The following is a 14,544-nucleotide window of genomic DNA, read 5'->3' as shown; positions in this document are numbered from 1 at the left end:
ACAGGCAGTTCTGGGGGATCCTCTGAGGAACTCCCAGAGTACATGGTATCATGCATGATTCCAGCATGTTTTATACAAACATGCCTAGGTTCAGTGAAACCATTATGTAGTTGAAGTACACGTGTTGACCAGTGTCCACTACGTACCTTAAAATGGCTTCCATGCACTTACAAAACCCAGGGAATGGAGTCTAGGTTTTGTAGGGCCACCTCTGCTCATGCAGTGGTGCTCTCACACTTGGGACCATGCACCCTGCCCTTGGGCTGAAGGGCCTCCCATACGGGGGCCCTAGTGCCCACGTGCACTGACTATATAAGGCAAGCCTTATATCTAAAGTGAAAGGTGCATGCACCATTTCATGCAGGCTGTAATGACAGGCCTGCAGACACAGTTTGCATGGGCTCCCATGGGTGGCACAATACATGCTGCAGCCCATGGGGGACCCATGGTGTACCAATGCCCTGGGTTCTTAAGTACTGTATACTACAGACTTACGTTGGTGCACCAGTATGCCAATTGTGGGGTGTAAAAGTGACCAAATAACCAAGTTTAGAGGAGAGAGCACTGACACCAGGCAAAAAGTGGGGGTAACTATGTCAGAAAGATGCTACTTTACTACAGTTTGGTTTTCTTTTTTTAGAAAATTAGTGAAACAGATTTGAACCATAAAAAATGCACAATTATAGGTCTCTTAAAGCAACATGCTCTCTAAATCTCATGATATTAGGGGTAAACCCAATATGTAAAAACATAACCACTATTTCTAAAGACAGAGGGGGTCATTACGACCTTGGTGGGTGGCTACCGCCGCCCGCCAGGCAATAACCGCCGTGCGGCCCCCATTATGACATTCCCGCTGGGCCGGCGGGAATGAGGCCGCAACATAGGAGCCGGCTCCTAATGGAGCCAGCGGTGTTGCGGGCGTGCGACGGGTGCAGTTGCACCCGTCGCGCTTTTCACTGTCTGCTATGCAGACAGTGAAAAGCTGGCCGGGGCCCTGTTAGGGGGCCCCTGCACTGCCCATGCCAGTGGCATGGGAAGTGCAGGGGCCCCCAGGGGCCCCAGGACACACCTTACCGCCAGCCTCTTCCTGGCGGTGCAAACCACCAGAAACAGGCTGGCGGTAGGGGGGGTCATAATCCCCAGGGCAGCGCTGCTTGCAGCGCTGTCCTGGCAGATTATCACTGCCGGGGCTAAAACAGCGGTAAACCGCCGGCCCCGGCGGTGCGACTGCGGCGCTACCACCGCGGTCGTAATAAGGGCCTCCGTACCGCCAGCCTGTTGGCGGTACGGACGCCACATTACCCCTGGCAGTCTCTGACCGCCAGGGTCGTAATGACCACCAGAATCTTGTGCACATATCTGAAACTCATAACCTCCCTGCTTTCCCATTTTTCATTCTTTAGGTTTTACCATATGAACTGATGCATGGCTGTTTCAGAACGAAAAACCATTTTAAGCTGCATTTCAGTTGATTGCTCTCAGTATCGCATGTTTTCGGACAACCAATAAAGTCTCTATGTCCCTATGACTTGAAGAGTCTGACAGGCTTAATGGTACATTTCTTTTGTGGGTCAGCCATCTGGGAAAGAAATTACAGATTAAAACATTGCCACTTCTTTCTGTTTTGCCTGCTTTCCTTTATTATGTTATGTACATCATTTAAAAAACCTATGTAGAATATAAACATGAAAACTGCTAGCTACCCATCTTGAAGTACCTTGAAGTCCCAAAATGTCATAAGTTCAAAGGTCTGGTGCTAACTTAGTTCTTCAGCATCACCTCCAGTGGGGGTGCTGAGGTTGTAATGGAGCAAAATATCACTTTTACTCAGGCAGCTCTATTTCAGGTGCTGGTACTATGGAAAGTCTTTAATCAGCGTTGCCCCAGGGATACACTGGATGGTAAATTGCTTCCGTTCACTATTCCACTCATTCTTGGGTTTTCCTCATCTCTGCAGTTATGCTAGTGAATTATAACAGTGGGTACAGAGAAGAAAGAGCGATTGACAGCCCTCCTCTGTTCCCAGTCGCTGTTGCCAAGTCACTTGTATTCTATGAGTGATGCAGGGCAAGAAAACATTTGTGAAGCAGGATCAGTAATCCGTCGGGGTCTGCTCCACGCAACAGTTTTGCTAGGGTGTAGTTGTCTTGGTACACCCATTCCCACAAAATAGCTGCAGCCCCTCGAATCAACGCTTTTTTAGATATGAATGTTCTGCGGATCTCTCAGTAGGTAGCCATTCCCCCTGCTATTTGCTGCTTCTGCTCGAATCCCCAGCTGTCATGGCAGCTTGACTGACATGATGGTATGAATTCTTGCAAAGATGTAGGGCCTGATTTAGAACCTAGCGGAGGGAATGCTCTGTCACAAACTTGACTGATATCCTGTCTGCCTTTTTACTCTCCCATGTTTTCCTATGCTGATCGTAATAAGGCGGATGGGATATCTGTCATGTTTGTGACAAAGTATTCCCTCCGCCAAGATTTAAATCAAGCCATTAGGTTCTCAAGTGGACCCTGTCTCCACTGTGCCTCCATAGCCAATACTGAGCTTCACAGGAAAAGTAGGGTGAGCGAGAGATTTCCCACTCAGTACATCACTCCAATATTTACATCAGCAGCAACAAGCTGATTTTGCAATCTCCCTCTTTGCTGTCTTTACACACAGGGTTCCAAATAGCTGAGGACTGTGTTGGATGTAGTGTTGTAGGTAAGCAGCACCATGATCAGCAGCTACACCCCATTTGTTTTATTGAGATAAATATCTCCAGCTGCAGGTTCCTCACTTATAGAATATCCAGAGGAGTCCACGCTGGATTTGAAAGGTTTTTCAGCTTTGCTTTCTTGTGCAGGTAGGTGGCGTCGTGCTGCCGTGCGCTGACTATGTTCCACCCCAAAAAGTGGCAAATTGGGCTGCATACAAGTACCATCCCCGCTACTAATGTCACTCCTTTCTTTCTATGCCTACTTTTGTTGGTCCAGAGCTTGCTCCCAAATTTTCCTCATCTCTCACAATTTTCTTCAAATATATATATTTTTTTTTTACCAGTGTGCAAGGTCTATGCCCAATGGATGACTCAGTACCTATCATTCTTTCTGACTCTAAGCTAACTCCATCTTAACTGAGGTTGCATCTCAATGCCATTCTGATTCAAACACTACAATGCCTCTATCTCAGAGTTGCACTCCAGTGCTTTTCCGTGCGGACTCTGACCAAAGCCAACCAGCCTCTTGGGATGACAGTGCTGATGAAGGGGAGTATTTTCTCCTACATTATGAGGATAATCTAAAGGATACCCTTTGGTTGGACACTTCCGCAGACACGGAGAGTTTGGTGGTAAGTTTTCCCCAGTAGGGCAAACCCCATTTCTTTCTCCATGACGACTCCGGACAAAGTGCAGATTCAGCTTTAGACTTACAGGATGTAGATGTTTTTCCTTGGCCAGCCTTGCCCACTGGTCTGTCATTACTATCTGCTTGCTGGCTAGATGAATCCATTTCTTATAGGACATAGTTGGTGTGAGCTTACCCGCAGTCCCTGAGGAGTTCCCGGACAATTTGGTTCAAACCCTCCAGGATGGTTAGAACACAGAAAAGTACATTATCTGCTCTGGGCTGGACTCTGCTGACTGCTTGGGCAGATAAGTTGACACTATCTTGGTGATTCATTGCCAGGCTTCAGTGCAATCCACTGGCTTCTCTGGGGATGACAAGTGGACAATGCCCAAACCATCTAGATTCTAGGTCATTGATCTTCCCAGTTCCTTGCACCTCCGACATTGACATCCAATCCTCTTTTGTTTACGCTTTGCTGCACACAACCATCCTGTAGGACACAGGATCATGTACTTTCTCTTAGTATGGCAAACTTTCACATCTAACAGGTCAGTCCTCCAGTTAATCCAGCAAGGCGGTACCCTACCAATCCTTTTGACCCAGTGCACTTCCCATCCCCATCCCTCGGAGGAGCATTTGTGTGTTTCTTTAAGAAGTGCAAACTCTTTTGTCCAAAGGAGTTATTGAGAGGGTTGCAAAACAGGAATTACAGACTGGCTGTTACTCCTGTTACGTTTTGTGCTTAAGGAGGACAGGGTCCATCATCTGATTTCAGATTTCTGGCCATTGAATTCCTTCGTGCAGAAGCACAAACTCCTGGTGCTCAGGCTCGCTCATATTTTGTCTGCCCTAGATCCAGGCGACAAGATTGTGGCTTTGAACATACAGGACGCTTGCCTTCATTTACCTGTCCGTCAGTCCCACAGATGCTACTTGCAGTTCAAGGTGGACCAGGAGCGTTTGCAAATTACTGTGCTTAACCTTTTGCCTCACCAGTGCCCCGTGGGTGTTCGCAGAAGTGATGGCAGTGTTTGCAGCACACCTTCAGAGATTTGGGATACCAGTTTTCCTATACCGCGATGACTGGCAGTTTAAGGTGGGCTCACCCAGTCAGTCATAGACCATGGTGAACCTCCTTACATCGTTTGGGTTTATTATCAACGTACCAAAGTCCCACCGGAGTCATTTACATAGGTTTCTTTTTATCTTTCATTGGAGCCATCCTGGATACATTGTGGTTCGGGCTTTTCCTCCACCACGAGTCCAGGACATTTGGGCTATGATCCCCTTATTTCAGCCCAGTGTCTGGATGTCGGTGAGAGTGGCTCTAAAGCTAATGGGCCTCTTGGCATCTGCCATCCTCATGGTCAGCATTACCAGGTGGCATATGTAAGCTCTACAGTGGAACCTAAAGTCTCAGTGCGTCCAGCACTAGGGAAACCTATTGGATCTCAATCCAGACTGCAAAAGATCTGCAGTGGTGGCTCAAATGCAATTGAACCGGCAGCAGTACCCTCTCCCTGGCCCACCTACAGCTCATTGTGGTGACAGAGCTTCTTTGCTGGGATGGGAAGGCCATATGGGAGTGGTGGAGATCAGGCAACTCTGGTCTCCGGCAGAGACTCATCTCCACATCAACCTGTTGGAGTTGTGGCCCTTTCGCCTGGCAATGAAAGTCTTCCATCTGTCCAGCAAAGGGAGGCTTGTTACGATTCTCATGCAAAACACCATCGCCAAGTCGTCCTGCAACAAACAGGGCAGGATGGGGTCCTGGGTCCTGTGCCCAGCAATGCTTTGTATCGGGACCCGGCTAGAGCGTCGGTGCATTTTTGTGGACCACTGAAGTAAGTGTTATCATGCACCCCATTTACCATCTGCATTGGGGCAAATTGAGCGCAGGGATGTGAAGCAGTGTGCTCCCACCTTCCCTTTGTTTGAAAAGGCTCCCTTGAGGTAATGAGAAGATGAGCTCTGGTTGAGTGGTACAGTGGGCAGCATTTCCAGCACCCTCAAAAGACTTGCTGCTTCCCGCTGATGAAGGACTAAATCCAGGAACACATGTCTCTAGATATACAGCACTCGCTGTACCAACAAGGGTACCACTGAAGTAAGTGTGTTTGTGTGCTAGATTTACCATAATGCAGTGGAGCAAGTCTTTGCTGGAATGTGAGTCTGTGTGTGTGTGCCACCTTCCTTTTACTCTTACTGTCCCTAATTCTAGTGCTATGCAATCTGAGCTATAGTGGCCTTTAAGGGTGGAGGGAATAGAGGAGAACTCTTCCACCTCACTGGCTTTTGTTTCAAATGAGGTTGGAGTGCTACTAAACAAATATCTTTGTTGAGCCCATGGCTGTTTGAACACTGTTTAGTGCCATTCAAAAGTACCAGGATTTCCCAGTCTGAGGACAGAGAATAATTCAAGCATGATAATCTATAAAAGATACCAACACTGAAGCACTGAAGTTAAAGGTAAGTAACTAGTTTCTTTAATATGTTTATTGCATTGTCATCTACTTAAATGTTTGATCAAGAAAGAACCCATGTTTTAGAAGAGATTTGTACCTGTTTGTAATACCTGTTCTCCAGGGAGAGGAACAGAAACCTGCTTTGATACTAGTATTCATGCTATTTACAAATGAAAAAAATTCTAAATGTCACTTACAGAGTTAGGTCTACTTTAGACCTGTGTGCCAGTCACGTTTTTCTAGCTGCTTGGTTACTTCAGAATCATAGCTTCTACCTGCTCTGTGTGGCTAACATTGAACTGGAAACAAAGAAGAACAAATAGCAGAAAAATTGACAGATTAAGGCACCATCAACCTCTGCATTTAAGAACATGCATTCCACCTTTTTTTTATGATGCAGGCAGGTATTTTGGTACCCTTCTATATTTCATTTATAAGACTATGTGAGGCTGGTTTTTAATGTCATCAAAAAGCTGAAACAGATCAACATAAGCACTGAGATCTTCCACCTGGTCCCAGGTGCTCGTTTGTGACACGTCCCTTAGTGCGGAGGGCTGTGGTTACAGCTCAGTAACATTTTTCTAATTACCTTTAATGATACATTTGTAGTAGGACTATTCTTTATTGATGATTCATATGTGTCTCTTCAATTCCTCAGTTTGGAATGAGGCTTCATGAGATATTGTGTTCTAACTACTAAAAGAGAGTAAACATTGTTCTGTTCAAAGGGATCCTCGTCCATAGTCATAAGTGCTGAATAGCCCCGCCCATCTGGGGGACCCCTACTCCTGCTGTTCCACCAGCCTGACCTAATTGTCACCTGTGAGGCATGATGTGATATATGAGGTCCTAGGATTTCTTAAAGACACTGTGCCAGTTTTCTTTCTTGTGCTTTAAGTGGCAGCCTATTGGCTAAAAATGACTCATATTCCCTTTCACTTTCCTTTTAAATAAAGGGTTTGAAACAGTTCTATGCACTTTTTCTGTGTTTAATAGAAATGAGTTGCTAATGACTTCTTGACCTAAAATAAAAATTCAACGTAATTTTGACATTTTAATGTTTCATTATAAGGCTGCGTACACATACATATACAATAAAAATGTATATATACCGTGTATATATATATATATATATATATATATATATATATATATATATATATATATATATATAGTCATAGTTGGACTCTTGCTCCCTAGCAAGACTGCTGGTTTAAGGGTGACAGCACTTCTGTTTGTAGGTGACTGAGTCACTCTTTCAAGTTGCAACTGTTGGCCCATTGCTCCCAGATGACAAGCAGTAACTCACCAAAACTCAGGCGGTAAAGGTGATTTCTGGCAGCCTTACGCATGGACTCTAGATGAGACAACTCAGGGAAGTCATGGTGGAACTGAAATTACCCTTTTCTCTCATTAGCAATAAGTCTCATACACACAAAGGCAATGAAGGAGATGCAGGAGAGTTTTCAATACATTTAAAGACTGCAATCTATGATAAAATGCATGTACTGCAATGATCAGGATAATGAACAGTAATAAAAGCAGAGTTGTGAAAATGAGTTGTGAATATGAACCCCCCACCGTCTTACAATAAACCTAAACATAAGATATGTCATTCCTAACCGTGTCTGTGTGAGGTGTATTTATACTAATCATGTAGGATCCTTGACACAGGTATGTACCTAAAGAACTAATAATGTGGCAGACTTGTGTTGGCAGTTACAAATTTCTGTCACTCGTAAGTGAGAAAGGGACATGATGACAATACCTAATTACATCACTGATAATGACGCTGATAATGACACCTCAGAATGGCACAGATAATGAAAATCAAAACATTTGTTATAAAATGTAAGCAATGGCAAATGCTAAAAGAAACAATTAAATAAATGGAATAAAATAGAGCATGCTAAATAGGTAAAAGGGTCACTAGGTGACAGGGGCAACAGGCCTGAAAGCCGAAGGCTAAGCTAACTCCTGTGCCCAGTGGGGAACTAAAATGGATCCACCACACCCTCCCCGTTGCCAAAATCACTAACGAGGGTGCATGAGTCTAAATCTAAAAAATGCTCTGAACTAAAAGCCTAAAAACTAGTTAAAATCTAAGCTAAAAACATGCAATAAGAGTCATAATGTCAACCATGACAAGCCAGGCAGGCCAAAAACGAGTTGGACTAATAAAGCAATGTAGTATCACAATTTATACTTTTGAAAAAAGCCAGTGGTCGAATTTATCCAACAATAGGTATGGTTGTGCACAAGGTTTCCTAATTCATCTAATGAGAGTGCATCCAGTAAGGACACCACATTGGCAGATGTCAAATCGATTACAGGATTGGTAGAACGATCCACGGAGCAGAAATGCGCAGCATCACCCACGTAGGCAGCACCATTCCTAGTGCCATACATCGTTGGAGTCAAGTAATTCACAAGCAGTGGCTCATAAGTGGCCTCGCAAATCAACCTCAACCTCAGTCTCATGGGGCATGACCATGAATAAACCCTCATCGGGAACATTAACAGTTCCTTCTCCACAGGAGACACTGTCTGAACAGCAAGATACACTAACAGGATACACTTGAAGAGGCACCAGGTGCAATGTAAGACTGGTTGCATGCACCACAGGACTAGTCGGAATGACAATGACCAATTATGCTCCAATTCTTCCAGCAACAGAGCGCCAAAGTATGAATCATGTGATCAAGACACAGCTGGGCCTGGTGGTAGCTCCATCACTCCGCTTAGCTGAGAAAGCGCAACCACTGAGTATTAGGAATAGCAGCTGTAGTATTCCATTAATCAGTTCCAAAGTTATAGGAAATCTGCCACATGCACTCGAAAAGAGTAAATCGATAGCTGAAGGGATTACTCCAAAAGCAGTCTGGAAGGTTGAAACAAATCCAGGCCCTGCAGCCTTAAAAAGGTGTACAATCCCTGCAGGGCTTGAGTCATTGAATATTCTGCAGACCAGGTCTCCAAAGTGCTTGGCGAAGTTGATATTTAATAAGGATTGCATCTCAGCTGATGATCTTGCTATCTGGAGAGCGTACGTCTCCTTGGCTGATGTCAACACCACTTGTTTTTAGAAAGGTAGTGCCTTTAGTCTGCTTAGTTTGTCAAAATTTACATTAGTAGTATCAATGTGCGGTCACATTTCTGCTACTCCTATCTCTTGTGTGGGAGGGAGTAAACATGGCTGCATCAAGTTACAATTTGAGAAACTGAAATTCTGGAGGCAATTCCTGGGCTTATTCCACACCATCCCGGATCACTCTGAACCACATAATTTCGGTTTGAAAGTATACGAAATGATGGAAGAATCAAAAGGATGAGAGTACTCTTCAGAAAGCATGCCAAGTTTGCGACCTCAACATTGCAAAAGCCGTGAAGGCACACCTGTTTACAAACTATTGAATGACTAACCATAGACTCACATTCGCTTCTGCTCAGAAAGACCACTGTTACGCTGTTCATACATTTTTAACTTAAAAGGCAACTCCCACTCATCCTTAATATAGCTATCTCCTAGCCTCTCATAGCTGCTCACAGCAAAATGTTTCAGACATTTTGTGAAACGAAAGGTGAAAATTGGAATATCTATAACCCCATGTGCCTGCCATACTGTTAATATGGTGTCTGCTACAGTGAAAGGCAGCTTTTCTAACTTTTCAGTGTTTAGCATGATATTACTTACTTCCTCTTTAGCCATTATCTGTTGCTCCCTGGACAAATTAAAAGCAGCAAACAATCCACTGCTGTTTATTTATTTCGAAGGGATGCGGTCGTTTTTCAGAATCTGCAATGTCCAACCCAACTGCATGATGGAACACAGCTGACTAGTGCCCATGTTATAAAAGGGATATGTCATTCTGAATTATATCAATTGCAGATGTCACAATATTATTGAGTGTATATATTCTGTTGGACAGAGTGTTCATGCCATTATCAACAACAGCTAAAGCCTTTTCTGTATTTTCCTCATCTACCTGGCTTAAAAGTGAAGCCACTTCTATTTAAGAAAGCTTCCAGATCTCATTGTAGATGGTGTAAAGGAATCATTTACAGCAGTGTTTTCTTGGACCTAGCAAGAAATCATGCAAGTCTAGTTCTTATGATAGGAGACTAAAATGTTCTTTATCATCTGCTAAGGTGTTAGTGTGTAACCATTGTTGGCACAGGTTTCCCACTCTGTATGTAGTAACTATACCAGAGTGTTGAACCGGGACATAGCGAGGGTCTGGCCAGCTAATCTTGAAACCCCCTGAGGAATTAAAACATGCCTGACACCAATTTGTGTCCAAAGGCCACAATAATCACCCGCCAGGTCTTAAAAGCGTGGAATTATAGGTACTTTTCTGAACCCAAGCGTTTAGTTCTTCTTTGACATTTAGGAATGTTTGCCAATTGGTGAAATTGTCCGGTGTGGGGATACTGGACACATTCATTTCTTTTATTTTTGCTAACCCTAAAGAGAGTGTTTGCTGAACTGTGTCCTTTAAAAATATCAATTGTATAGGAATAAGGCATGCTATAAGCAAAGCCTCCCTATTCTTACTTTGCCAATCTTGTGTTCTTTGTACACCTTTCACATCACTAGTGTTCTTCGAGTATTCATAACCTTCAACCGCAAGCCAGGAAACAAAGGAATCTGTGTAGATTAATTTGGTGTTGGTTAGGAAAAAAATTCTGCATTTTAGAAAGTGGTATTTTTAAATAATGACTCAGTTGTTGTAGTGTCATGTCCAGGAAAATATGCAAATTTGTCTACATATGTATTGGGGCTTCCCAAAGGTGGCGTTGAAAATGTTGCCTTTATGTGTAGTTAAATACTGCTCTTTGCCTAGTTGCTCAGTGCAGAAAGTAATGTCCCGGAACGTTTCCCTATAATTTGCTGTATTGATAAACACATCTTCACTTTCAAATACAGTGTAATCCTGCAGTTCAGACAGCATAGAATCAACTATTTTAACATCCTAGTCATCAGAAACAACACCAGGTGTAATTACATCAGTCATTGAAATTTGGAATACATTAGGAGTTTGGATAACCTCAGTTGGCCCACATATATCAAATGGTACTTTTTCAGCAGACAATCCCATCAGGAATTGGTACTGCTGAAATGTTCACAAGGGACAAGTCTCTTCAGTCCTTATGTGAGGAGAGAGATGATGTTAAAACTTCATCCACTGACTCGACAGAAGAGCGTTCAGGAAGATCATGGCCATTTATCAAGAGAAAGAAAACCGTCATAAAAGCAATCTATAACAGAAAGGCAAGCAATGTCAGTAGTATCCACCGATAATGCCATGGAGAAGCGAAATAGTTATTTTTTATCCATATGTAAAATTTTGCGTTTCTTTGAACAGTTTCAGTTGGAGATGTAGTTGAAGTTGAAGAAAAGTCATCTTCGTCGATGAAGTAACCAGAAGCAGTCTGTGCAAACACGGGGGTCGGTGCTGACCTGGTGGATAGGTCCACTTCACATGGAGGTTTATAGTAGACAATGCCATCAGTTTGTGTTGTATTTCAGTAATAGCCACATCTTGGACACTTCTTGTAGGTGAAGTGGTAACAGGAATTAGCAGAAGCTCATCCTCTACCCTCCTCATGCTCGAGGAGGCATTTGTGGTACATGCTGGTATGTTCAGAAGCATTGTTGTTTCTTCTTTAAAGAGGTGTATCCTGTTGAGTAGTAAGAGGGGAACAGGAACTACCTAAGGGACCTCAGGGTCCACTGTGCAGGATCGGCCACAAGGTGAAATTTGATGTTGCCAACTGTGACGGATCTGTTCTCTTTGGAACCTGGCAGCGGTGGTAGAATGACAGTTCTGGAGCATTGACTTCCCAGGACTTTAACTGGTGTTCTGTAAGATGGTCCAAATTTCTTCTTCACAGCAATCTTCTCACAAACCAGATCCCCAAGTTTAGGAATCCAGCTTGTAGGAGTTGGCGGCACTGGTGGATTAATTATCATCACAAAATTGGTGAAGCTCCTGTAAGACAGTGAGGTGTTCTTTTATGTCAAATGGTGTGCCTGCCACCACCACACCAGGGCCAGGTAGATCTGTGACATATATAGGTGTCCCAAACTATCCCGGCCTATACAAAGTGTTGGAAATAATTTTCAGTAGTTGGCTCTCCTGTCCTAACTGTGGAATCTCTCAGAGCTGCTGCTTCCCCTTTAATGTTACTGAGTATTGTTAAGGAGACTGTGTCGAAGTCACGATTCAGTTTCATCTCCGAATCCAGGGCTAGAGCAGCTCCGTGTTTATTTTGAATTTTTTTTTTTAACACTTCCTGTAAGTTGGAAAGTGTCGGGGTACCATGTGGAATAGTGTAAATTGCAGTGAAGACTGTACCCAAAGTGGTGCAGTCGTCCACTGAAGGAGCCATTCTAAATGGCAAGCACATTGTGAGAATTCTGTTTCTCTTGGGATCCCATATGGGGAAACACTGCTTCCAGCTGGTTAATTTTTTGTGCTATCCAGAATGGCATTTCCTCATGTTCCGATGGGGCGCCTTGCCCATGATATAATGTACTGTTTGTTGTTTAATCCCAGTAATGGCCAATTGATGACCAGCTGATGCAGCTCGAGCTGGGACGGTATTCAAAGACCGCCTAGGGAATTGTACCAATATTATGTAAAGTGCTACTAGCTCATTATAAACTGTGTGTACGTCAGCTATATACATTGCCTTTATGCCAGAATGTGGTGTATATGTGGCAAACATGGCCCACGTTGACCATCATTAAGGGATCTAATCTCACAGATTGTATTACATGTGGTAGGGCGCTATTGAACCAGTTTTGAGGTTCTTGATAAGAAAGGGGTATCTCCAGATACCAGTAAGCTTGTTAACATTGCGGTACGTTTGCTCTTTGATGTGTGAGAAATATATGTGTTGTCTCATCTTCTTCAGACAAGGCGACCCTGGCCTGTTGCCCTTCGTCACCTACAGACCTTTTACCTATTTAGCATGCTCCGTTTTATTCTATTTATTTTATTATTTCTTCGAGCATTTGCAATTGCTTACATTTGGCAGATGAGGATATAGCACACCTAGCTCTCGTTAGGGTAGAGATTAGGCTTTCTTGGATAAGCATTACATAGCTTATGTTTATTACAATAGTGTCAGGGTTTTCATATTCACAATTCTCTTCTTCACAATTATGCTTATTTTTTTTTTTTTACTGTTCATTATCCTAATCATTGCAGCACATGCATTTTATGGTAGATTTCAGTGTTTTCAAATTTTTTAGAGAGAAAACTCTCCTCCACCAGATATGGGGTCCGGTGTCCTCATAGGTGGGCGGTACTATTTAGTGCTTATGACTTTGATGTGGATTCCCCTGGAAGAGAACTAGGATTACAGGTAAGCAACTTTTCCTGCTTTTCTATATAACATCATTCATTGTTCTTATGTTTACAAATGAAAATAATAATGTGCCAATAGATTATGATGGATTGGTTGCTCTTCGGTTTCCAGAGATGTTTATTATACTGATGATTAGCTGCTAATAGAATAGGAATTTCACCATGCTTTGCTGCACTATGGAGAATGGCAGTGGTACAAAAATGGTAATGTCAACTAACTTTGTTGCATTACTCTTTAACACATCTACGCACAACTTGGATGCAAACCCATGCTTTTGCAAAACAAGACAGCCATACAGCAAGGTTATTGTTTAGGGCTGGTAGCCAGTCCCTTTTGTGATTAAAAGGCATCCTGTTAATTACTTTTCCTGCCTCACTTGAATTGAAGCATCTTTATTTTCTCTCACCCACAGCATTATTGTCTTTTTTTTGGCAGGCTCAACAGCAGCGCCATGAGCGTGATCTGGCACTCTTACAAATCAAGGCAGAGCAGGAGGCACATGAGACCCAGCGGCAGCTGGATGAGTCTAGGCATAAGACTGCCCAGGTAACATGATGACTGTGGGTGATTTCTTCCTCAGCACCAAGGTATAGGTGGTGGAGTATAGGACAGCTTCTAGAAACACAGGGTTCAATCTGTGTTTGAAGTGGGGTTAGAGCGCACACAGCCATTTAATAATAGGGAGTGCACATGTGAAAAAGGTTTGCAAATTTGAATGCATGAAAACACTTTCTTACTCTGTCATTCATACCTGCAGCATATTCTGGTTTATGAGGAAGGACAATTTCAAATGTTTTTTCCCTCTTAATTTACAAGCGGTCATTTTCTTCACAGTGCAACTATTACTTTTTTTTATGATTTGAAACTAAATGTTTTTGTGCATAATGTTCCTTACTTAGAGATGAAGGAATATACCATAGGAAGAAATTGGGTAACCTTGTCAGCTGGCTCTGTCTGTGCCCATTTTCAGAAGTAGTACAGCAGGATCCTATAAGACTCAACTGCGGGGATAGCTGTAGTTCTTCATCATAGAATCCTTTTTGATCATCATAAACCTTAAAATAATCCCCCTCTGCTTGCTGGGGCCCCAGACACAAAAAACCTGATTCTTAAACTGCACTTCATAGTTTTTGAAGTACTACAAAATGTTCTACCGAATGTACTACAAAATGTAACTTTTGCCTATACTTAATGCGTGCTGAGTTCTCTGCACAGTATAGATTACATTAGTACATTTTGGAGGGACAAAGGAGTGGGTGGCAAAGGGGCAGACTTGCAACAAAAGGGGATAGGATGAGGGGGAATAATTGGGGTTTAGGGAGGCTCAGGGAATGGTTTAGAGAGGGTCATACCCATTCTCAGAA

The 14,544-nt window shown here is 43.2% G+C and overlaps 1 protein-coding gene across 1 annotated transcript in view; it reads left to right on the top strand.

The window, feature by feature from the left end:
- Positions 1-14,544, top strand: part of CEP350 (centrosomal protein 350) — an 821,600-nt gene that overhangs the window by 282,777 nt on the left and 524,279 nt on the right. The window contains exon 18 of the mRNA XM_069232082.1: positions 13,616-13,726. Coding sequence (XP_069088183.1) covers positions 13,616-13,726 — 111 coding nt within the window. The remainder of the gene's footprint in view (positions 1-13,615; positions 13,727-14,544) is intronic.

Source organism: Pleurodeles waltl, chromosome 4_2 (assembly GCF_031143425.1).
Source record: "Pleurodeles waltl isolate 20211129_DDA chromosome 4_2, aPleWal1.hap1.20221129, whole genome shotgun sequence".
NCBI classification, from domain to species: Eukaryota; Metazoa; Chordata; class Amphibia; order Caudata; family Salamandridae; genus Pleurodeles; species Pleurodeles waltl.
Note: the sequence above shows the minus strand (reverse complement) of the source record. Positions and strands in the feature narration are given on the sequence as shown.